The sequence below is a fragment of the Somniosus microcephalus genome, chromosome 6, assembly GCF_052327205.1.
Source record: "Somniosus microcephalus isolate GS21.2 chromosome 6, FLI_Smic_1.0, whole genome shotgun sequence".
Lineage (NCBI taxonomy): Eukaryota > Metazoa > Chordata > Chondrichthyes > Squaliformes > Somniosidae > Somniosus > Somniosus microcephalus.
In genome coordinates, this window is record NC_140992.1 from 82,960,246 (window position 1) to 82,985,877 (window position 25,632).

General features: G+C 41.7%; 1 protein-coding gene across 5 annotated transcripts in view; it reads left to right on the top strand.

The window, feature by feature from the left end:
* The first annotated feature begins 790 nt into the window (after positions 1-790).
* Positions 791-25,632, top strand: part of dock10 (dedicator of cytokinesis 10) — a 300,424-nt gene continuing 275,582 nt past the window's right edge. For 3 of the 5 annotated variants that reach the window (XM_085990451.1, XM_085990458.1, XM_085990453.1), the window contains exon 1: positions 792-1,059. In XM_085990451.1, the coding sequence (XP_085846577.1) occupies positions 898-1,059 (162 nt within the window). In that variant the 5' untranslated portion in view covers positions 792-897. Of the gene's footprint in view, positions 1,060-25,632 lie in introns of all 5 variants that reach the window. The other 2 variants (XM_085990455.1, XM_085990454.1) reach the window with 2 other exon arrangements.

Consider the following 25,632-nt stretch of genomic DNA (forward strand, 5'->3'; position numbering starts at 1 on the left):
ATCACTGCTTCACATCTTCAGCAACATGCAACTTTTTAGCATCTTGTTAATGGCTTTTGTTCCTAACTGCTTTACAGTCGTAAGCTGTTAACTGTCAGCGACATCTTCCCATTATCACACAGCTCTTGGCATCAGCCTATCAAAGTATTCCATTTCTGCTTGTTTGTGAAAGGGCGAGCGCAGCGGTAGTTTGCTGTGAAATTTAATTGGCCTGTGTTTCATGGAAGAAAGCCTCCTGCATTTACTTAAAATTGATTAGTCTGCAAAGCATCTGCATGTGTGGGCCCAAAACAACTGAGCCATTGAAAGGAAATCTGCACCAGCAAGACCAGAGCTGTTTAGGGAACATAATTTTCTGACATAGAACTGATACAAGAGGGTTTAAAATGAGAGAAACAAAACATTCAGATTGTGCCTGAAGCACATTCTAAGAGTAATGTTAGCAACAGCATCTGATGCCTACTTCAGCAGAGAAATTAAAACTTGAGATCTATGGTTATTATCTTGTTACAAATATGATTGCAAATCAGTTGCAATTATTTCAATTTTAGGCAGTATTTAGTACTTCATTAAATACCCTTTCTCAAAATAAATCCCCAAACGATGGTGTGTTTTACAAATTCTGATATTCTTGTGTGAGAGTCACTGTTTAAACCTTGGCTATCACAGAATGGAGTGCACTTTAGTACAACATGTTTCAGCTGTACCCTGGCATTACTTTATACTGCATCAGATCAGTGTAGTTGCTTGTTGTCAGCTGACCAGAAAGCAGATCCGGATTGGAAAGCTGTGTGCTTGCAGCTGCAATGTAGGCTGATTTCAGGGACAAGGTTCCACTGTCTCTCAGATATAGCATAAGCATAGGAGAAGTTATTCTGTAGGCTTCAGGATGCAGATATGGGTTGCACTGCCAGCATTGTTCTGCTTGAAGCCTTTCGTTCCGTGGTTCGGAGGAACTGTGCACATATCTGCACCCGGGACCAGGAGCAATTGTCACTTGAATTTTTGCCACTGGATGAATCAGATGGAATGAGCAGACCCAGAACTCTCCTAATTATGGTACAGTAATTATTTCTGTATTATTAATTTACAAATCCTTAAAATGCTGCTGTCACTTTGGCTTTCATAATAACAGTAAAGATGTCATAATCTTTATATAAACATGAGGGTGGTGGGTAAGCAAGTATTAAATGGTGTTTTATTTGGGGCAGCAGATAAGCCGAGTTCTTATGGTATATGACACTACTTAAATCGAAGCTAATAGAAAGCTGAAGTCATTCATTTTCCCCATTTTTTCCTGTAAATAAAATACCATGAAGGGAAGGCATATTGTACAGTTATCCAACAGAGTGTTTCAGAGTGCCTGTGAGAAAATCACTAAATTTTACATCCTATTTTTACTTTCAGATGTTTGTAGTTATAAATTCTAGAAGACTTAGATTAAGTAATGGCGAAAGCTAAGCAACGTTTTGTAATAAAAACCTTTAATGTAGATTGTATTAAGGTTCTGTGCTTTTTGCGACTGCCAGCTTATGTATTTTGTTAGACTATAACAAAACTGTGACATTTTAAATGTTCAGTGGATCCTTCTCTAATAATGGAGAATTTATTTTAAAGATTTCACATCTCTACAGGCTATTTGCATAAAATATTTTTAAAATCCATTTAATTAAGGCAGCAGATTTTCACTGCAGCTGGGCGTAAGCAAAATCTTTCCATACTCTGATGCGACCCTACAGTCTTCAGCTTTGTGAAATTGGCCTTAATGTCAGCCGCCTATTTCAAAATTGTTGCAGCCACAAAGTCTACTTAGTAGAGTGCGGCAGTAGAAAACCAGTTACGATGTGTTGTGGTTGTATCCATTGACCAGTTATGTTACACAGCAGCTGTTAACCTGTGTGGAACACATCAACCATCCCCATTCCAAGCAGATCCATCCAGAACATTCAGTCTCTGATGCACACCCTTGAGTTTAGGGCAAGCTTGCTTCGATGTGGCTGGGGACTGAGTGGACTTGTACCTATCTGCTAGTTTAGGTCAGCTATGTCTGACAGTGCACCTGCTTGAATCTAAGCGGGATGGCTCCTTTCTCCTGGTCCTAATCAGTCTGAAGAACACTTGAATAGTATTGTATACACTAAATCATTGCCATGCATTCTCTGAGTTCTCCTCCTGGACCTCCATGATGTGCTACAGAAATATAGAGTATGTGTTAAGGCCAGGCCGATAGAAATCCTGCAGATAAATTGGAGGCCAGGGTAGAAGTTACACTCCGAGAGATGGTATTCTGATCTAACACAAAAATGGAGGCACTGGAATTTGGGGTGGAACGTAGATCCGTTGGGCTTAAATCACAGAAAGTTCCAACTGAGGGGGCATAGGTGCTTTTTACGCCTGTTCCACTTACTTCCCAACAGTAGTTTGGAGCCTTGTCTGGGGACATTCCCAGACTTCCCTGGAAATCCCAGCAGCTGCACTATATTTGCTGAGAACAGGTGTAGGTAACATTATGGATCAGAAATGGGCCCCACCATTGAGAAATCAAATGAGAAAAGTTCAGTGAAAATCTGCTCACCAACATCTGTGTCCCAATTCGACCTCTGACTTTCTCTCTTGGAGCAACAGGGAGCCACTCTGAGTTTCTGATCTTCATGCTGGGTGGGCGCCTCTGTTTCCCCACTATAGATGTTGGTGCCTGCTCCCAATATGGACATTAGCCTGCCCTCGGGCTTTAGGACAGGGAAGCAAATATGCAAGTAGAAGTTCCACCCTGCCATGTTTCCTGTGGTGCTGGTGAAATTTATACCATCACCTCCATCATCATCCTTGGCGCAGAACTTGGTGAATAAGTCAGGGAATGGAATTTGGCTGAGAAGCAATAACAAACCAACAAAGTTGACAAGGAATCTTAAGGAAGATTTAAGATTAGAAGGATGTTTTCTCTATGCAGTGGATGTATGTGGTTAATATTGTGTTGATTATCACTTATTTGAAAAGACCTGGTTAAATAGTTAGTTACAAACATGATACAAATTTCACAGGGATAATTATGGACAGAAATAATTGCATGCTGGGTTTGTACAAATATTGTGCAAAGGAAGGCAAACTGTCAAAGATGAATAAAGTAGGATATAGTGTCAGATAGATATTCTGCAGTATTAATGGAGTTAACTTTTTTGGAGAGGAATTTGAGGTTGTTGCTCTACTGTACTACCAGTCTGACACTGGTAACTGTAAAGTGTGATGTTCAGTCTGTAAGACCAGAGTTATACTGCCAGCTGTGTTTGGCTGTAACTCTCTCTCTGCCTACCAGGAGAGAGCCCTGTGCATATGTGGCCACAACACTTGGCTTTAGCATTCTCTGTAATTAGATTAGGACCTGACTCCTAAGTTAATTTCCTATAACTGAAAAGTTCTTTACACTGATGCAAAAGTGGTGGTTTATCTGCAACCTTAATGGTTTGGGTAGACTCCATGATGGAGTGGATTGCAGATGATGTGTGGAAGGAACACGCTTGATTAGTTGAGTGGCCTTTGCTGGTTCCATGTCTTCTCCCCTCACCCCTGCCCCTCCCTCCCGGAACCACAATAGGGTTCCCCTTGTCCTCACCTTTCACGCCACCAGCCTCCACATTCAACAGATCATCCTTCGTCATTTCCGCCACCTCCAACGTGATCCCACCACCAAACGCATCTTCCCCTCCACTTTCAGCATTCCGTAGGGATCGCTCCCTCTGAGACACCCTAGTCCACTCCTCTATCACCCCCAGCACCTTCCCGTGCAAGCACAGGAGATGCAACACCTGCCCTTATACCTTCCCCCTTCCCACTGTCCAGGGCCCCAAACACCCCTTCCAAGTGAAACAGCGATTTACTTGTACTTCTTGCAATCTAGTATACTGTATTCGCTGCTCACGATGTGGTCTCCTCTACATTGGGGAGACTAAACGCAGATTGGGTGACCGTTTTGCGGAACACCTCCGTTCAGTCCGTAAGGGTGACCCCGAGCTTCCGGTCACCTGTCATTTCAATTCACCGCTCCATTCCCACTCAGACCTCACCGTCCTTGGCCTTTTGCATTGTTCCACGGAAGCTCAGCGTAAGCTCGAGGAACAGCACCTCATCTTCCGATTAGGCACTTTACAGCCTTCCGGACTCAATATCAAGTTCAACAATTTCAGATCATAACCTCGGCCCCTATCATTTTTTATCCACACTTTTTTGGTTTGTGCCTTTTTTTTTTCTCTCCCACATGGCAGCTGTCTTTCATTCTGCCAGCGCATTTCACACTTCATCTAGAGCCATCCTTTGTCTCTTGACTTGTCCTATTACCATCTCGTCTCGCCTTGAATATCTCTTAATGTCTCTTCATCCCTCCCAGACCTTCCCCTTTGTTCTTTCATCCCCTCCCCGATTTCCTAGCCCCCAAACTTGCTTCTTAATCTGTTCAATTTCCTGTTTTTTCTCAGTCCTGACGAAGGGTCTTCGACCTGAAACGTAGGGGATGATTTTCATTCATAAGTCGGGAAGGAGGCGGGACTACAACTTTCGGGGTTGTAGTCCCGCCTCCATTGAGATGCGGCCAATCCACGCGATTTTAACTTGATTGACCTTGTTGAGCCCACCCAGCGGGCTCAGCAGGCCAATTAAGGGCCACCCGGCAACAGGTGACATCACAGACTGAAATTTCATCTGTCAAGACGTGTTGACAGGTGAAATATCAGTGTTTCACAGCTGTTTGAAGCTGTCAAACACTACTTCTAACCTGAGTCCTTCTACGCAGACTCAGTTAGAAATCTCACCGGCACTGAAAGTTGCAGGCTGTCACTTTTGACAGATCGCAGCCATTCTGCTTTCTGTGCCGGCTGAATGATGGACTTCTGAAACATAGAGGAAGGAAGGCTGTAAAGGTAAGTACAGGTAATTTAAACTTCTTTACACACTTTAGACACACCAAACACACTTACCTTTGCACTCATGCACCCATCACTCACCTGAACACTGACATCTCGACCCCTCCAAGTCCTTCAACCCGACGGCCCGACGACTCTAACTTGGCGTGGTTTGGAGCTGTCGGGAATCTCACACGACAACCTTCAAAATAGGGATTAGGCTAAAAACTGCCTGTTAACTACCTGTTAACAGGCAGTTAATTGGCACTAATCCCTTCCTGCCTCGGGTTGGCGGGTCCCAGTGCAGGGTGGGTACCTGCCTCCTTTGAAACTTACATGGAGGTGGGTTTTGGGCGGGATGGTGTCGGGACCCCCGATTTTGGGAATTTAACCCCCCGCACACCTCCAATCCTGACTCCACGGCACACTGAAAATCGACCCCATTGACTCTGTTTCTCTCTCCACGGATGTTGCCTGGCCTGCTGAGTTTGTCCAGCGTTCTCTGCTGTTCTTATCTTATAGGCTTATGTTGACTCAAATCAGGGATTCATGGGTAGAAGATATGTTTTGATGCATCATCCTAACCAGCCAGAGAAAAAGGGTACTACTAGTGACTGAAGTTCATTTGATTGATACAACATTGTACATTTGGCCCAGATTGAGAGACGAGAATGCCTCTTGACATCATTGGTGAAGTGTTTCTGGAAAAATGTAATATTAAGATTGAAAATTGTTCAACAGATTAAGTTTTGTTAAATTCTTATTTTGTATATATTTGGAATGATGTCATTACAGTTTGAAGCACCTTGATCTAGTAGTTGTGAAATTGTCTGCCACAAGCCAGATATACTGCTTGCAGCTTATTTGTGCTAAATCATCAGACACAAGATCAGTTTCTTGCCAACAGAGGTTTTTCATAGGGAACAAAGCAAAATATTGAAATGTGTTAATTCCTTATGAGAGAGTAGGGTTAAAGAAAGAAAGTACTTTTATTTATATAGCACTTTTGATTTCCTTGTGATGTCTCACAGTGGCTCATAGCCAAGCAATTACTTTTTGACGTGTCATCACTATTGGAATGTAGACAAACATGGCATCTAATTTCATTTAAAAGAATCAGCCCAATACAGATTAGAAAGGCTTTCTGTATTTAGTTTGCTGGAACTGGAGATCATAGCCTGATGGCAGATTCATTGATCCACATTTTCCTGGATGTATGCTACGATCCATTCTACTCTGGAGTGCAGCTGACAGCAGGAGGACCACCCACTGGGTTGGCACTGGCCAGACGCATTTCGTGTATGATCCCAATTGGAATCTTTATGTTGTCCTAGAGCTGAAAAGGCATTTTTGTAATCTATTGTGCTGTCCAGTTCCCATACAAAATTTAAAAAAAATCAATTCACTTATTTATTTCAATTAAAGATAAATCTGTGCCTTTTACCTCTGAGGCTTGGTTCAAATCCATCCCAGACTTATGGAATAAAGGTTTCCTGTCTTCTAGCTCTAAGGTTGCTACCAAAATAAATCTCAATCCAGTTCCTAGTGTGCATGAACCACACCACAAAACTGTACATAGTTTGGTATTAATTTAGTACTTTAATTGTCACTAAATTAGCAAACTTACTTGGAGAGGCCACAGATTGGCTCTTGCAACTCTGCTGCATTGGCCATGACTCCCAGAAGCACTGGTACCACCTCTTTTATATGACAGCACATATGCAACATAAGATTGAGCAAGATGATTATAATTTCATTTGTTTTGCAAATAACACGAGAAACAGTGGAAAAAGCAACAGAGGTATAAAATACAAAAGCAAAATACTGCGGATGCTGGAAATCTGAAATAAAAACAGAAAATGCTGGAAATACTCAGCTGGTTAGGCAGCATCTGTGGAGAGATAATTAGTTTCATCCAGTACCAACTATTCTGCCCCAAAACAGATGGAAATCTATTTTCTTTTTCAAATTCTCACTCCTAGTTCACTGATTTTTATGTTTTTCCTTGAGTTTTAAACCTTTTATTAATTTTAATATGTATTTCCCTTCATAGAATGTAAAGTAAAATTGTTCTGTGAATTTTGACAATTCATGCCACGGACTGTTGAAGTTTGTGTGACAACATCTGCTGGAGAAATTGAATGTGTGAAGGAAGTCTGCATCACTGCAGAATTTTAAACTAGTCTTTTCAATTTATCTTGCAAAGAAACAGGAACAGCTAATGATAAAAATCTCATGGGCAGCATTACCAATACATGAGCCATCTTGAAGATAAGATTTTATTAAAAGTAACCAACTCAACTGGAGAATACTGTGTTTATCTTGTCACATAGGTGGAAAACTCCATTAGGTGTTTCTTGGTATGTAGGTTAATAAAGAATGTGGCAAGTAAAAGATTATTGAAGAATATCTCACCTAGCACAAAGTACAGTTTGGGCTTTGTTTATGCTTTCATAGAAACATAGAAGTTTACCAGTACAAAAGGAGACCATTCAACGATTTCATTCCGCTATTCTACCAAGTGAAACCTTTGATTGTAAGTGTGTCTTTGATTCAGTACTATTCCAAACAAGTCAAGCTCCTGCTTCTACAGAAACCCCAATCAAAAAGGATGATGTATACCCAAAGGTTTTCCTATGCAAAACTAACTTTTTTACACATTTGCTACCAACTGATTAAAGTTCGCTGAAATATATGATGCCTGTGTTGACTCTTTGCAAGAGCAATATGCAACTAATCAGTTACTGAAAGGGGTAACAACTGACTGTCACTAATGTTAGAGGAAAAAGTAAATGTGAGGAGTAAATCAGGAAAGATACTCCCATGTTCATTTTTGGAAGCAAAAGCGATTAGGAATACAAATTATATTCTCCCTCTGTTCTCTGATGTAAAAGCACCAATGGTACTTATTGTAAACAGAAGGGGGGTGATTATGCCAATAGTGGCGCGTTGGAGGCGGGACTGCTACTTGTCGGGTTTTAGTCCTGCCTCCATCGACTTATGGCCAACCCACGCTAATTTCCCTTGATTGACCTTGTTAAGCCTGCCCAGCGGGCTTAGCAGGTCAATTAAGGGGAAGCTGGTTACAGAGAACGTCAGCGTATGACGTTTCATCTGTTGACAGATGAATTGTCGTCGTTTGCCAGCTCTGTGAAGCTGTTAAACACTGACATGCTCTGTTGTTTGATGAGTTCTTGTATTCAAGACTCATCAAACCTATCTGCTGAGCAGAAATCAGATGGCTGTTGCATCGGAGAATTGTAAGATTCGCAAAATTTTCACATTTCCCCCTAAGGTTATTAATAAAAGGGACCCTGCGTGGACATTTTTAAAAAGGGTACCCAAAAGATGGCATCCTCACCTCGTGACCAAAAGCCTGTAAGATTTTAAAAGCTTGGACTCTGCAGCTCAGAACAAGCAGCTTTGGGAAATCGAAACTTAAAATGCAGTTTCTGTGAAAAGGACTTTGTGTTTTGAAAGCCAGATAGCAAACATGGAATATGCATTACGCCAGATCGTAGACAGATCAAAACCAGGTAGGCCTATACTTGAGGCCATTAGGTTGCCTGCATAAATAATCGGAAACAGCTTATGGGAGCCATCAAGGCTGGACAGGCTGATTTAAAATGCACTAATGGCAATACAGCCCGGACATCAGGCCATTAGGTGCGATAAACGGCCATCTAAAACCAGTTAACTTAGATTGCTTTAATCATTTAAAACAGCCCACCAAAATTGAAACAATGAACTAACCTGATTTGGCGCGCAGATACGGGGCCATCGAGAAGAGTATAACTGTAGGTCCGTAGTAGCAATCGGGGCTCGCTGCTGTCTTCTTCTCTCTGGTCGCTCTGCTCTCATCAGGCTTGGGGCTGCCGCCGCTCGCACTCGTGCCCTGGCTTCGTGGCGGGTCTCTCCTCGCTCCCCGCAGTAAGATTCCAGCAGTCAAGGACATCCATACCAACAGCAGGGGAGGGGAACGAGACCCGAGTCCATAGTCATCCAGGACACCCAGGCCGCAAAAAAGGGCGAGACGAAACTGAGCAGGTAGCCCAGGACTTGTATAGTAGCTATACGTGACGAGCCGAGCCGAGCCGAGATGAAGAGTAGGGTAGACTCGACAAAGGGCAGAGAAGGGCAGCAGAAGACGTATTAATTAAAAAACCCGAGCGCCGAGTTATAAGCTGACACTAGGGGAAGTATCTGAGGACAGTGAGACGAAGTTGGTTGGGCGAACCCTGCAATTAAGCTGGCGCTTGGGGGTAAGCCTCTCGTTGAACATTGCGAATAAACGCAGGTGTCCATGCCATGACGAATATGTTGGCATTCTAAGAATGGGTAGTAAAATCTAAGCAGTAAAAACTGCTAATCGTCTCGTTGACGTAACGTCACCGCCGACGACCGCCCGAGGGAGAAGAAGAGAACCCATCGTGACGAGACGACGACGGCAGCTGAGGAGAAGAAAGGTGTGTCATAACAGCAGCTCCAGCACCGCACCCCGAGACCACGTGGCGACGGGTACCTAAAAGGACAGAAAACCAAACCTCAAAACCCTCATCCGTTAAAACAGCTGGCTTTGCTTTGGATTGGTGAGCATGAATTCTGGCCCCTCATAGCTTAATCTAGTTAGGTATAAGGGTGGGATAAGGATAAAGGGGACTGTTAAAGTAATTGTTTTTCCCTCGATGTGCCGTGTGTTCCCCATTCCCTGTATAAGTATATAGTTATTTTGTATTTGCCTGTATTTTATACTAGTGACTCCTCATAAGACTGTTTTAATTTCTGTTTTAATAAAATCTTGGTTTTCTTACACCAAACCACTTGTCTACTCGAGTCTTTCTGTATCGCCGCCTGTACCTAAGTCCGGTGTCTAGAACCCAGGGGCGTGGGAGCGATTCGAACCGCTCACCAACAGTCAGGGGCATAACTGACTGGGCGCACGCGCCACCCCCTACAGAATGCAGCAGCCATCTGTAATCTCTGCTGGTAAGATGCGAGACTCTCCGATTCCCCAACTGTTGAAGCCTGCAGGAAGAAACAAAGGTAAGTAAACATTTTCTATCACTTTTCACTCACCTCACATATTTACCTCTGCACACTTGCACTCATCACTCACCTCCACAGCGCACTTTAGCACCCCTCCGACCCCCGCAGACCCACTGCTCGCCTCGGTGACCCTGGCGAGGTTTCCCGACATCAGGAAGCCTGCACCTCTGGTGGAAGAATGAGGATAATCCTCTTAACTGCCTGTTAACTACCAGTTAACAGGCAGTTAAGTGGCTGTAATCCCCTTCCCACCTCCAGGAGACAGGACCCGGTGTGGGTCGGCTACCCGCCTCCTGGGAAGATGGCACAGAGGCGGGTTGGGGGCGGAATGGGTACCCGCCCCCAGATTCTGCCATTTTCCCGACAGTCCCGCCTCCAAACCCACCTCCCCAGGGCTGGCAAAATCGCCCCCAAGAACTCCAACTGCCTCTTCTGTCACTTCTTCTCCAATTTTCCCTTTGATTTTTCACTTCTCTCTTATCCTGAAGGTGATGAGTCATGATGAGCTGCAGTTCCATGGGTGGTAGTCATTCTCTCGTGCTTTGTGGCAATTATTCAAGCATGAGCCCGGATAGGACATGTCAATCATTTTTTATTTCAAGTGTTTGATTTGATGCTGTTTCCTGTATCTGTAAGTATACTCTTTACATTGAGCTACAATTTATAGTGACAGCAGTGAATATTTTTCTGCTGCCAATATATCTGTATAATCAGTGTTCCAATAAGTGTGATTGCTATTAACTGCTTAGCAGTTGCCATGGTTACAAGATTTTTTATTTTAGTTTATAAATGTTGGTTCTGTATGCTAATAAGTGCATTCAGGAATGTCTTAATTTATAATATGAGAGTTGGAAAATAATTGGAGCTGAGGCTATAAAGTCTACAAGGTCATAAATTGACTTTTTATATAGAGAAAATAATTAAATTAGTAGTATTTTTATAGATATTCATTTAATCTTGTATATTGGTATATTGACTGAGGTGTAGCTATTACTGGATTTCATTGGCATGCTGGTCTGAACAGTAATGTTTCCCCCTTGACTTTTTCTAATAAGTGCTGTTCACTCGGGTGACTATCTGTGTGGAGTTTGCACATTCTCCCCGTGTTTGCGTGGGTTTCCTCCGGGTGCTCTGGTTTCCTCCCACAGTCCAAAGATGTGCGGGTTAGGTTGATTGGCCATGATAAAAATTGGCCCTTAGTGTTAGGGGGGATTAAATACGTGGGGTTACGGGGATAGGGCTTGGGTGGGATGGCTGTCGGTGTAGGGACCGGGTGCTAGGGTTTGGATGATCAGCCATGATCTCGTTGAATGGCAGAGCAGGCTCGAAGGGCCGAATGGCCTACTCCTGCTCCTATCTTCTATGTTTCTATGTTACTAGGACAGATAGAGGACCTTCGTTTCCTCCTATTCTGTCTAATTCAAGCCATGAGATTTTTCTCCTTTGCCAAAGCAGTCAGGCTTAGAATCTAATGAAAAAACAGTGCAGCATTTCTAAGTGATGCATAGAGGTTGAACTATGCCAAATGATTCATTTAAAAACTATTGATTTCAACTGTTAATGAGCAGATTTTTTAAAAACCTGTTTATCAACTTGCCATTGAAACCAGTATGGATAGGGTAGAAAACAAAAGCAAAAAACTGCGGACGCTGGAAATCTGAAATAAAAACAGAAAATGCTGGAAATACTCAGCAGGTCAGGCAGCACCTGTGGAGAGAGAAACAGAGTTAACGTTTCAGTCGATGACCTTTCATCAGAACGGTAGATTCATGTACACACAACTGATTTTGTAATTCTGATCCTCTTCTATAGAAAACTGAGATAATGTGAATGCAACAAACAAACAAAAAGAAAACAGCCATGGAATGTATGTGTTAGTCTTTTAGGTAATAAACTAGTGACTGACATGTTATTAGTTAAGATAAGCGAATGAACTGAAGTTAATTTGTATAATGCTAATATATTACAGTAGATCATACTGAAGGATGTTGTAGCATTTTTAATGATGTAATATATTCTGAGTTAAAAGTTGCTGAAATATTTGATTGCCAAGTTAATTGACACAGTGGTATCCATAATAGATGTAAGATCAAACCTCTTAAGTAGCACTCTGAAGTAATTCCCTTTTATTCAAATAGGTAATAAAATAATTCCCTTCACCTTAACTTTAAAAAAAATTGAGGTTCCCCAATGGCTTTAAAAGTTCATTCAGTGAGTAACTGAGCCATTTAGACCAGGAAGATTCTGGGTTTCATCCTTGATCTCTGATGAGTTAACTGACCTCAGCTGGGATGATGGTATTGGGGCTACAATTAGACTCGGTGCTTCTGGGTTGGAGTAGGTGGGAGACTGGCCAGGGTTCCCACTCCTAATCACTCTTACGTGATCCCTGCTGTAAATGTGCATGTGTAAAGACAGGATTGGGCTTGGCTGTAATGCCCCGATATAAGGCTAGCCTGCTAACACTGATTGGCAAGAATTACACATGAACAATGGCTACATGGGTGAGGCACTGGAAGGGATCAGTGGACCTGTACCTCAGGAGTGAGTCCTTCAAGAGAATTGTACTGTAGGAGAAGTGGGAAAAGAAAAATAAATGGCAGAGAGAAAGTGGTGAGGAAACAAAAATGGGGAGAAAAAAAGTGATTTGAGCACAAACATAAGTTTGTGAACATTTTTGGCATAGCATCAGGATCAATGAGAATACTGTCCACGGAAACTACATTACCAGTCACCTTGTTTTAGATATATATTTCAAAAAGCACAGCACCAACAGTGCAAGGCGCTTCATAGAGGAGCATTGGAAACCAAGCAGTGGAGAAAGAGTTGGAAAAATCAACAAATGCATGGCTAAAAATAGGGTTTAAAGGAGGACAGAGAAATAGCAATGCAGAGGGGTTGGGGGGATGGAGCACTCGAGAGCAGGGCTGAAGTAGTTGAAGGCTCTGCCATTGATGGCGGAAAAGGGAATGCACAGGAGAGAGTAGATAGAGGGCTGGAATGGGATATACAGTTGGAGCAGATTACCAAGTTGGGGTTTTGAGAATGGTGGAAGATAATTAAGGGTAAGAAAGACTATGCTGTGGAGATAGAAGTAAGAACCATGGTGACACAACATTGAACTATTTTGACAGTGATTTGAATTTAAAACCTCCTGCATGGGTTAGGGAAACCTGGCAGCTAAAGGGAGGTGTGAGGAGCCGGATGCAGTAGTTAAGTGCTTTTTTAGAGCACTGTTTTTGGGCCAGGAGGAGCTGGAATGCTCCGCCAGCCCATCAAGCAAATCTTCTGCCACGATCGGCTGTCCCCCCTCCCTCCTGATTGCCAGTCTGACCCCCCCCCCCCCCCCACAGTCCACCAACCCGCGATCTCCCCTAGTCCCCCCTCCCTCCTGATTGCCATTTGATCACCACCCCCCCCCCCCAACCCACAATCTCTCCTGGTTGCCCCTCTCATCTGATTGCTGGTCAGAACTACCACCCACCCCCGATCTTTCCCGGTTGTCAGGGACTGTCCTCAATGCTCTCCGGCTGCAGTCTTCTACTGCTGGCCGGCTGCCGGGCGAGAATGAAGTGAAAAAAATGATAATGAGGTCTTGCCATTCCCAGACTTCTGCGTTTCCGGGATTTCTGGGGTTCACCCCCGCCCACACACTCCTCCACTCCCTCCTCACCTCCCCGTAAATATCGGGGCCTGTAAATCAGCAATTGGTTAACTTGTCTTGGTAATTGACAAACACCTCACACACATTGTTTTGGGTAGTCATTGGTCTTGGGTGTTAAGCAGGAGATCTGACAGGTCTTCTCTTTCTGGTTGTGAAAAGTGAGAGATAAAACACAGGGTAACAGTAAGCTAGTCAAGCAGCAAAACCTGCAAGGAAGAAAGACTTGCATTTATCTAGCACTTTTTACAACCTCAGGACGTCCCAAACCACTTTACAGCCAATGAAGTACTTTTGAAGTATAGTCACTGTTGTTATGTAGGAAACACGGCAGCCAATTTGTGCATAGCGAGTTCCCATAAACAGCAATGATGTGATAATGACCTTGTTTTAGTGATGATAATTGAGGGATAAATATTGGCTAGGACACCGGGGATATCTCCACCTGAGAGAGCAGATGGGGCCATGGTTTAACGTTTATCCAAACGATGGCACCTTCGACAGTGCAGTACCACACTAGATTTTTGTGCTCAAGTCTCTGGAGCGGGACCTGAACCCACAAGCTTCTGACTCAGAGGTGAGAGTGCTGCCAACTGAGCCATGGCTAACAAGAGGGTCAGAATGCAAGAGAGAGTAGTCAAAGTATTTTGTTTAAGTCAAGCCAGACAACCTGTTAATGAAGGGAAGCATAGCATATTCATTATTTTGTATTATTACATGAAAACAAGTTGTACTGATTGAACAAAATGAATCTTACGTTAACTGTTGCCATTTATGTTCCCTTACTGTGAAATAAAGCAAGCATGACAATTCAGATTGGGCTTCATCTCACCCAGTGTTTGCTTGGGCCATCTTCGGAGAGATAGAAGAAGCAGGTGTGTGAAAAACATGAATATCCAGTGCAGATCACAAGAGGATACCATAGTTACGCCCTTTTAAGTAGATATAGGGCAGTGCAGTGGGAACCAACTCCCATGGAAGTAAAAAGTTCTGACTATCTATGGAAGTGACTAGTGCCATTACTTTTATCTTGCTCTTTCATGGCTGTCTTTCTCCTTAGCTTCTCTTTTATTTGCTCTAATGAAATTTCGCTCCATACCTTCCCAAGTTTGCTGTTTTAGACTTGAGATTTTTCATTATACTTATTCTCAGCCTTTCTCTGGTATGCTCTAAGATTTGCTCCTTCCCTTTGATTAACCAGTTTAAGTCCATCAGGAAGGCACAAAGTTGTGCAAGCAAGGCAAGGCAAAGGAAAAGACTTAATGAAAGAAGTAGAGAGCAATTAGGTGAGAAAGAGGAATGGGGAAATATAAATGGAGTGAGAGGTGGTAAGGAGAGAGGGAGTCACATTTAGAAGGATGGAACTCGTGGATATCTGCACTTGCACTTTTGCTGCTTTGGGACATTCATATATCCACATATAGACAAGATTGATGACTCACTTAGTTTTGATATAATGTTACAAATACAGATAAATTCTGCAAAACTGTAGGATTTTCCTGAACTGAAAGTGGTTTGGACAAGCAATTATTTCACAGATATCAAATAATAATATAATTTCAAAATCACCCGTTGAAGCTGACCCCATTTCAAAGTACCATGGAAGAGTATTTGACAACAGGAATGCTACCCTTCAGTTTTTGGGAGAAGCTTAACAAAAGTAATATTATGACTTTGAAATTGTGCTGTGGCATAATGGGTATGGAAGCTTAATGTGTTATTAGCCAAAATTCAAGTAGCCTTCCCAGAGCCCAAGTGATTTGTTTTTCTCATGCCTTCACCAATGGTGGGTTAAAAAATAATTTCCTGTGCACTGATCCCCTCTCAGCCACTGCACAATGAGTTAAATTGACCCCTTCCTCTGATTTCAGTTACTGTAGTCCTTGAGAATAGATTTCCATTTTTGAAACTTGGAACTGCTATTAAGCTATTATTGCAATCATCCAAGTTAAATGTTTACCACAAATGAGGAACATCAATATTACCATTTTCAAATAGGAAGTGGTGAAAATAGTGTGTGTGAAAATGTTAATTATTTACAAGCTGTATATGGAGTGTTAATTGAAATTAATTATTTACAATGCATCCAACATATATAATTCTTCATTGTTTACAAAAGAATCCTATTTGGTTTTAAATTTTAATGAGATTAATCTACTTTCCTGCTCTGAAATTTACTAACACTTTTTTGCTGCATGCCCTCAGCAATTGTTAAATGTGCTAATGTGTTACTAATAATATGCTAGTGCATTTTCAATCTGATTTAGCTCCAAAATGCTTCATTACTATAATTAATTTTTGGCTAGCATATGACTGTGAAACCTAAAAGGAACACAGTACTGGGATTCACTTCTCGCAGAATAGAGTACAAAAACAGGAGGTAATGTTAAATTTATATAGAAACTTGATTAGGCCACACTTGGAGTAATTGGAGTTCTTAGTGGAGTAGACAAAGGGGAACTGGTAGATGTGTATCTGGATTTTCAGAAGGCCTTCGATAAGGTCCCACACAAGAGGTTGGTGAACAAAATTAGGGCACGTGGAATTGGGGGTAATAAACTAGCATGGATTGAGAATTGATTAACAAACAGAAAACAAAGAGTAGGGATAAATGGGTCTTTTTCAGGGTGGCAGGCTGTGACTAGTGGGGTACCACAAGGATCAGTGCTTAGGCCCCAGCTATTCACAATCTATATTAATGATTTGGATGAGGGGACTAAATGTAACATTTCCAAATTTGCTGACGATACAAAGCTAAGTGGCAGTGTCAGTTGCGAAGAGGATGTGAAGAGGCTTCAAGGGGATCTCGACAGGCTCAGTGAGTGGGCGAGAACATGGCAGATGGAATATAATGTGGATAAATGTGAAGTTATCCACTTTAGTAGAAAAAACAGAAAGGCAGAGTATTTCCTAAATGGTGAAAGATTGGAGAATGCAGATGCTCAAAGGGACCTGGGTGTCCTTGTACATGAGTCACTGAAAGTGAATGTGCAAGTGCAGCAAGCCATTAGGAAGGCAAATGGTATGCTGGCCTTCATTACAAGAGGATTTGAGTACAGGAGTAAAGAAGTCTTACTCCAATTATATGGGGCCTTGGTGAGACCACACCTGGAGTACTGTGTACAATTTTGGTCTCCTTACCTAAGGAAGGATATACTTGCCATAGAGGGAGTTCAACAAAGGTTCACGACATTGATTCCTGGGATGGCGGGACTGTCGTATGAGAAGAGATTGAGTAAACTAGGCCTGTATTCTCTTGAATTCAGAAGAATGAGAGGGGATCTCATTGAAGCATACAAAATTATTACAGGGCTTGATAGGGTGGATGCTGGGAGAATGTTTCCCTTGGCTGGGGAGTCTAGAACCAGGGGCCACAGCCTCAGAATAAAGGGTAGGCCATTCAGGACTGAGATGAGAAGAAATTTCTTCACATAGAGTGGTGAATCTTTGGAATTCTCTACCCCAGAGTACTGTGGAGGCTCAGTCATTGAGCATATTTAAAACAGAAGTCGATAGATTTCTGATTAGTAAAGGCATCAAGGGATATGGTGATAGGGCCGGTGAATGGAGTTGAGGCAGAAGATCAGCCATGATCTCATTGAATGGCGGAGCAGGCGCGAAGGGCTTAATGGCCTACTCCTGCTCCTATTTCTTATGTTCTTATGGAGTACTCTAGGCAGTCTGGCCTCCATTCTACAAAAAAGATATTGAAGCACTGGAGAAAATACAGCAAATATTTATAAGGATGTTACCAGAATTGAGAGGATACAATTATCAGGAAAGATTGAGCAAGCTGAGGCTCTATTTGCTGGAAAAGGTAAGAGTAAGAAGGGAGCTTTAAAATTACAAAGGGGTTTGATTGGCCAGATGTGGAGAAACTGTTTCCACTTGTGGGTGAGTCCAGAACAAGGGGGCATAAATACAAGATATCCACCGACAGATCAAATAAAGAATTTTAGTGAGAATGTGGAACTTGCTGTCACATGGAGTAGTTGAAGCAGATAGCACTGATGCATTTAAGGGGCGGCTTGGTGCATACATGAGGGTGAAGGGAATAGAGGAAAAGGGGGCAGAGTGTAGACTATAAATACCGGCATTGACCAGTTAAGCCAAATGGCCTGTTTCTATGTAACTGATAATATCAATGTACCTGTTAACAGAAACCCAGTCTTAGAAATGTGAGTTTTTAATTTTACTATCATTTTGCTGTGTTTTTTTTATGTGCTTATCAAGATGAGGGATGTCTCTGTTGGAAAACTTGAGTATTTTCCACGTCAAACATGACCCCAGCTTCAAAAAAGTGCCTCACCACAGCACTTGCGTGATCTTTTCATTTTCCGTACAACAAAAACAGATGGATAATTTTACGATGTATATTTGCACATATTTCATAAGGAACTGGGTTAAAACCATCAAGTTGTTTCCTTTTATTCAAGATCCTGACAACATTCAGAAAGGGGAATTTTACCCCATTAGCCCAGAGTAGATTGCAATTGAGGTCCCAAAGCTGAAACACTGTGCCACCAGTGAGGTCAATCAAATATATGTAACCAATTACCATTTTTTACTGACCAGATAGCTGAACTGCAAATATTAATTACGACTTTATAAACTTCATTTCTCATTGTATATATTTTCTCTATTTCCTTTTTGTTTTATTCTCACATTGTACTTCATTTTTTATTTTCTGTTTCCAATTTTGTTTTCATTCTGTTGCAATTTTCTGTTTTACTTCTTCCTCCTTTGATTTGTTCTTTTGCAGAACAAATTATTCGTCTCTATATTCAATTTTCTTCAAATCATACACCCTTGGTGCTCACAACCTTCAGTCTGCACACAATCTTCTCGCACTGCAATAGCTGAATTATGGTATCTTGATTTCCTCCATGCCTTTCCATTGGGCAGTGAAAACCTTGCCTCTTTCAATTATTCAAATACAGTTTTTTCATGTCCAAGGAACAATTACTACCTCTTAGGTGAAAAGGGGAAAAGGTGAGCTATTAAAGCTATCAACATTCTTGACCTCAATACTTCCCTTTATCTGAAATGGAACTTATATATCACTTCCATTGCTAATGCTGCCTCCCCTCCATTGCTAAAACTGTCTTCAAGAAATTTGATTTCCACTTTCAACAAACACTTCCCCATAACAACTCTTTTTACTCTAACTTGAATAAATAATAACCTTAACTCCTCTCGTTCGCTTGAACAAGATAAAAGAAAAAGTTTAGCACCTGAAACACAATCCTTCTCATTTATAACCTCCACCTATTCCTTTCTCTCTCTCTCTCTCTCACTCAATTACAAAGGCCGGAATTTTGCGGGGAGTCAGCAATCGATGGCGGGTTGGGTGGGAAAGTGTTTTTTTCCCCAGCAGGTCGGGATCCCGCTGTGAACCTGCTACCACACGCCTTTCCTGATGCTTTGTTTGCACTTTTTATGGCTTTGTTAACCTGCATTGCTACTTTTAATTTGTGTATCTGTACTCCTAGATCCCTTTGCGCCTCTACTCCAATCCATTGTGCCCTTCTCTATATTTTATACTCCTATGAACATTTTACTCTTGTACCTTTTAAACTCTTAATATGACATCCTACACACTGCTCCCTCTCACGACATGCCCACTTTGTTGAAATCAAGACTCAATGCACTGTCTGCTATTGATTCTTGTGCAGCAGCTCCAAACCAGAACCGCTTCTTTCCTTTAAATTTTCCGGTTGTTAAAACTGAAAGTAGGTATCAACCAATCACTACTTTCTGACTCACCTTGTCTTCTCGCTTATAATTTTCAAACTTGATGGTGCCTTGCATTATGGGCCTTGGTGCTACATCTTAGGTTTAAATTTTAAAATATACCATTTGGAACCTACTTTCTGTTACCAATCTCCAATTCTCCCGATCATTGAAGTTTCTAAAATGCATCTACAAATATCTACAAGTTGAAGGAAAATACCTATTCTGTAGATTGCTTACTGATTTTGTTGAGATTAATACCTATTTTGTTAATTTACTCACGTTTCTGTTGGCTTCAAGGCCTCAGAGAGGTCTTTTTCCAGTTCTTGAAATCGCCAGGTAAATTGCTAAAGCTTTCAGAATATTTTTTTTACATCTAAAAATTCTCACAAAAAGCTTGCAATTCATACAAATTGTTGTTATTAGTGATGTGCACGGGTAGCAATTTGTCAAGAAACCATTTTCAGTATCCTGCTCTTTAAGTTTGAGCCTTGAAAATCAGGAGGTTATTTGACAATGGAGCATAATCCCTTTCTTACTCAATGTCCAAGAAGAGGCAATTGGGTAATGATCAGGAGATAAAATCTTGATACTTTTTCCCCCCCTTCCGTAGCCTGAGGACATGGAGCCCAAATGTAGTACAAGTATCATTGCTGAGTAACTGATCTCGGCTTGGGCAATGGCCAAGGATCAATACTGTACTAGTCTGTATATTTCAGTATTGTCCTAGACAGTGCATTTATGCACTGGGCCATCAAGATGCACACCTACTTTTAATTCCTTGCCTTCATTCAGACCACCTTTTACCAAAACTTTATAAGATTCATTTTTGAGTAGGACAAATCAAGCACCTAAAAAACATCATAAGGCCCGTCTTTCCTTTCCCTGATCATGTACACAAAATGGACATGGAGCTGATTGCAAACTAACAATTATCCCCTGAGGTGCAGGGATCTCAACAATTTATATATAAATAGGTAGTGTATTTGATGAGTATAATTTGCAATTTATTGTTAAGGAATTTTGTGATCTATACATAAGCAATGGGGTTATATTGCCCACCAAAACGAATGCTTCCCTTGCATTTTATCCTTTTCTAATATTGTTTTTCTTTTTTAAGTTATGAAGAGAAACTCTAGTGACTAAACATATGTTCACTGCAGAAAAGTTTGAGGGGCAACATAGTAGAGGACTTAAAGTAATTGAATGCATAGATAGGGCTGATGTAGGCAAGGTTTTTAACTTCCACGATGAGCAGATGATTAGAAGACACAAGTATAACATTCACAAGCCTTGAGCAAGGTTAGAGATGAGAAAATGCCTTTTCTAGCAAAAGGTAGTGGACATGTGGAACAGCCCATCAGAGAAGGTAGCTGAACTGATTTGGTGTCAATTACCACCATTAACATGGAATTAATCGATATCTGTTGAAAAAGGGGAGTTTGAGCTATAGAGATATTAATAGCAGTGCTAGATTTTCTTTCAAGGAAGTAAGGAAATAACTTTAGTGTTCCTTAAAGCGAGGATTAGTTGGGAAAGGGGTAGGATCCACTATGGAATAAACATATATGGATTCTGGATGAACCAGCCTTGATGAGCCACTGCACTTTTCTCACTTTGTATTTAGTTATGCTGCTAAGTTCTAGATCCATTTCTAGAAGATGAAGGGCACAATAGCATAATTTTGGACAACTGGGTATTGATAAGATCAATAGGTTTAAAATCCATTCTTAGTTGCTTATGGTTCCAGAATGGATCGAGCTTTGACTTCAGCCATTCCACTCCTTCCCTGGAGACCAAACTGGAACAAAAATAACAATTGGATGCAACCCATTAAAACACAGCTAAAATTATGGTGGTGCTCCATTGGCAAGTACTTATTTCTGATGTAATTACCCAGACATTTGTCTTCTGAGGACAGAATCTTAGTGCCATATAGACTAATGGCAGGATGCCGATACTGAGATTTTATAGATAGGAGACCATAAAGTTTAAAGGCGGTTAGTGTATCAAAGAAATAATAATATGCCTGACTTTTACAAGTATGTTCTTGGGTGAGTAGAAACAGGTTTCTTTTCACTGAAGAGAAATATACTTTTTTATGTTAAGCTATCAACAATAAAATCTAATAAAATAACAATCACTCAGCATTTATGATATCATTACTTGCAGATCTTTACTTCCATAATTGGCCAAGATGCTGATGTTTTAAGAGTGATTTTAGTTCTGCTACAGCTATGTGGTTGCAGGAAACATGCCAGCATGAATAGTTGTTAACAGATTTTTCAGAGTAAGTGATAACCTTACTGTTAAAAGCTGCAGATAATCCCCTTTTTGTAAAATGCTTTAACAACTTATATATTGGGATACAAAATTGCAACTCATGTTTGAAGTGAACCAAATAGATTTATTTAGCTTTTTAATGCAATGGCTAGTGTATTAAATTAAAGGCTTTAAATTCGATTCTTGATGTTATCTACACTGCTAACTAGTCAGCTGCCTTCTCTTTGTTTCAGTGCCAAATGCACTAAAAATTCCATCAGTCCATCTGTAAATTAACTTGGAAGCATTTTCTGTGATACTTTCCACAAATCTTTGTTTTGCTCATTAAAATGTTGTACTTGTTTGAATTTGGTTCAATAATGTTTGTTTCATGTACTGTGGAATCTGTGTTAAAAGTTACTTTGCACTGACCAACTAATGTCCACATCAAACAATAAGATAAACTTGTGTGCTAGTAATCTATGTAAAGGTATCTCCCACTCTCACCGTAACCTTGGAAGACGATTGGCATAACCCCAGATAAATGGTATTTACCCTGTGGAGGCTACCAGAAATCAGTTCCAAATTTGGCCATTAGAAAAAAGTTCAACAGAAACATAGAAGCTAGGAGCAGGAGTAGGCCATTCGGCCCCTCTAGCCTGCTCCGCCATTTAATGCGATCATGGCTGATCATCCAAGTTCAGTACCCGGTCCCTGCTTTCTCCCCATACCCCTTGATCCCTTTAGCCTTAAGAAATATATCCAACTCCTTCTTGAATATATTTAATGAATTGGCCTCTACTGCCTTCTGTGGTAGAGAATTCCACAGGTTCACCACTCTCTGGGTGAAGAAATTCCTCATTTCTGTCCTAAATGGCCTACCCCTTATCCTTCGACTGTGACCTCAGTTCTGGATTCCCCGACCATCGGGAACATCCTCCCTGCATCTAGTCTGTCCAGTCCTGTTAGAATTTTATAAGTTTCAATGAGATCCCCTCTCATTCTTCTAAACTCCAGCGAGTACAAGCCCAATCGTCCCAATCTCTCCTCATACGTCATTCCTGCCATCCCAGGTATCAGCCTGGTGAATCTTCGCTGAACTCCTTCCATGGCAAGAACATCCTTCCTCAGATAAGGCGACCAAAACTGCACACAATACTCAAGATGTGGTCTCACCAAGGCCCTGTACAACTGCAGCAAGACATCCTTGTTCTTGTACTCAAACCCTCTCGCTACGAAGGCCAACATACCATTTGCCTTCTTAACCGCCTGCTGCACCTGCATGCTTACCTTCAGCGACTGGTGCACAAGGACACCCAGGTCTCGTTGTACTTCCCCTTCTCCCAATCTATTGCCATTCAGATAATAATCTGCCTTCCTGTTTTTGCCACCAAAGTGGATAACCTCACATTTATCCACGTTATATTGCATCTGCCATGCTTCTGCCCAATCACCCAACCTGTCCAAATCATCCTGTAGTTTCTCGGGATCCTCCTCACAGCGCACACGCCCACCCAGCTTTGTGTCGTCTGCAAATTTGGAGATATTACATCTAGTTCCCTTGTCTAGACATTAATATATATTGTGAATAGCTGGAGTCCAAGGACCGATCCCTGCGGTACCCCACGAGTCACTGCCTGCCACTCGGAAAAAGACCCGTTTATTCCAACTCTTTGCTTTCTATCTGCCAACCAGTTCTCTATCCAAGTCAATACCTTGCCCCCAATCCCACGTGCCTTAACTTTACACGCTAGTCTCTTATGTGGGACCTTATCGAAAGCCTTCTGAAAGTCCAAATACACCACATCCTCTGGTTCTCCCTTATCTATTTTACTCGTTACATCCTCAAAAAATACCAGTAGATTAGTCAAGCACGGTTTACCTTTTGTAAATCCATGTTGACTTTGTCCGATCCTGTCACTGTTTTCCAAGTGCTCGGCTATTACATCTTTTATAATGGACTCTAGCATTTTCCCCACTACCGATGTCAGGCTTACCGGCCTGTAATTCCCTGTTTTCTCTCCCACCTTTTTTGAATAGTGGGGTAACATTAGCTACCCTCCAATCCATGGGTACTGTTCCAGATTCCATCGAATGTTGGAAGATGATCAGCAATGCATCTACTATTTCTAGGGTCACTTCCTTAAGTACCCTAGGATGTAGATTATCAGGCCCTGGGGATTTATCGGCCTTCAATCCCATCAATTTCCCTAACACCATTTCCCTACAAATACTGATTTCTTTCAGTTCCTCCCTTTCATCAGACCCTATGTTCCCTGACATTTCCGGGAGGTTATTTGTGTCCTACTTTGTGAAGACAGAACCAAAATATGTATTTAATTGGTCTGCCATTTCTTTGTTCCCCATTATAAATTCCCCTGATTCTGACTGCAAGGGACCTACGCTTGACTTCACCAATCTTTTTCTCTTCACATATCTATAAAAGCTTTTACAGTCAGTTTTTATGTTCCCTGCTCGCTTACTCTCTCATTCTATTTTCCCTTTCTTAATTAATCCCTTTGTCCTCCTTTGTTGAATCCTAAGCTGCTCCCAATCCTCTGGATTACTGCTTTTTTTGGCCAATTTATATGTCCTCTCCTTGGATCTTATGCTATCCCTAATTTCCCTCGTTAGCCACGGTTGAGTCACCTTTTTTGTTTTATTTTTATGCCAAACTGGGATGAACAAATTCTGTAGTTCATCCATGCGGTCTGTGAATGTTTGCCATTGCCTATCGACCGTTAACCCTTTGAGTGACATTCCCCAATCAATCCTACCCAATTCGCGCCTCAGACCATCATAGTTTCCTTTATTTAAATTCGGGACCCTAGTCTCTGAGTCAACTACTTCATTCTCCATCTTAATGAAGAATTTGATCATTTTATGATCGCTCCGACCCAAGGGGCCTCGTACAACAAGATTGCTAATTAATCCTTTCTTGTTACATAATACCCAGTCTAAGATGGCCTGATCTCTGGTTGGTTCCTCGACATATTGGTCCAGGAAACCATCCCGTAAACACTCCAGGAATTCCTCCTCCATAGTATTGTTACTAATTTGGTTAGCCCAATCTATATGTAGATTAAAGTCACCCATGATGACTGCTGTGCCCTTTTTGCACGCTTCTCTAATTTTCCTTTTAATGCCATCCCCAACCTCTGCATTACTGCACTCCCACTAACGTTTTCTGCCCCTTGGAATTTCTCAGTTCTACCCATACAGATTCCACATCATCAGAGCTAATATCCTTCCTTACAATTGTGTTAATCCCTTCTTTAACCAGTAATGCTACCCCACCTCCCTTTCCTTTTTGCCTATCTTTCCTGAATATTGAATACCCCTGGATGTTGAGTTCCCAGCCTTCGCCACCCTGGAGCCATGTTTCCATAATCCCAATCAAATCATATTCGTTTACCTCTATTTGCGCAGCTAATTCATCCACCTTGTTACAAATGCTCCTCGCATTAAGACACAAAGCCTTCAGGCTTGTTTTTTTAACGCTCTTAGACCTATTAGAATTATTATTTACTGTGGCTATGTTTGATTTAAACTATTGATTTCTCTGACTGCCACTTCTGGTTTTTCTCCTTCCTATCTTTTGCTTTTATCCTTGTTTCCCTTTCCTCTGTCCCCCTGCTCAGGTTCCCAACCCCCTGCCATTTTAGTTTAAACCCTCCCCCAGAGCACTAGCAAGCACTCCCCCTAGGACATCGGTCCCGGCCCTGCCCAGGTGCAAACCGTCCGGTTTGAACTGGTCCCACCTCCCCCAGAACTGTTTCCAATGTCCCAGGAACTTGAATCCCTCCCCCTGGCACCATCCCTCTAGCCACGTATTCATCTGAAATATTCTTCTATTTCTACTCTGACTAGCATGTGGCACTGGTAGCAATCCTGAGATTACTACCTTTGAGGTCCTATTTTTAAATTTACCTCCTAACTCCCTATATTCAGCTTTTAGGACCTCATCCCATTTTTTGCCTATATTGTTGGTACCTATATGCACCACGACAACTGGCTGTTCACCCTCCCCTTCCAAGA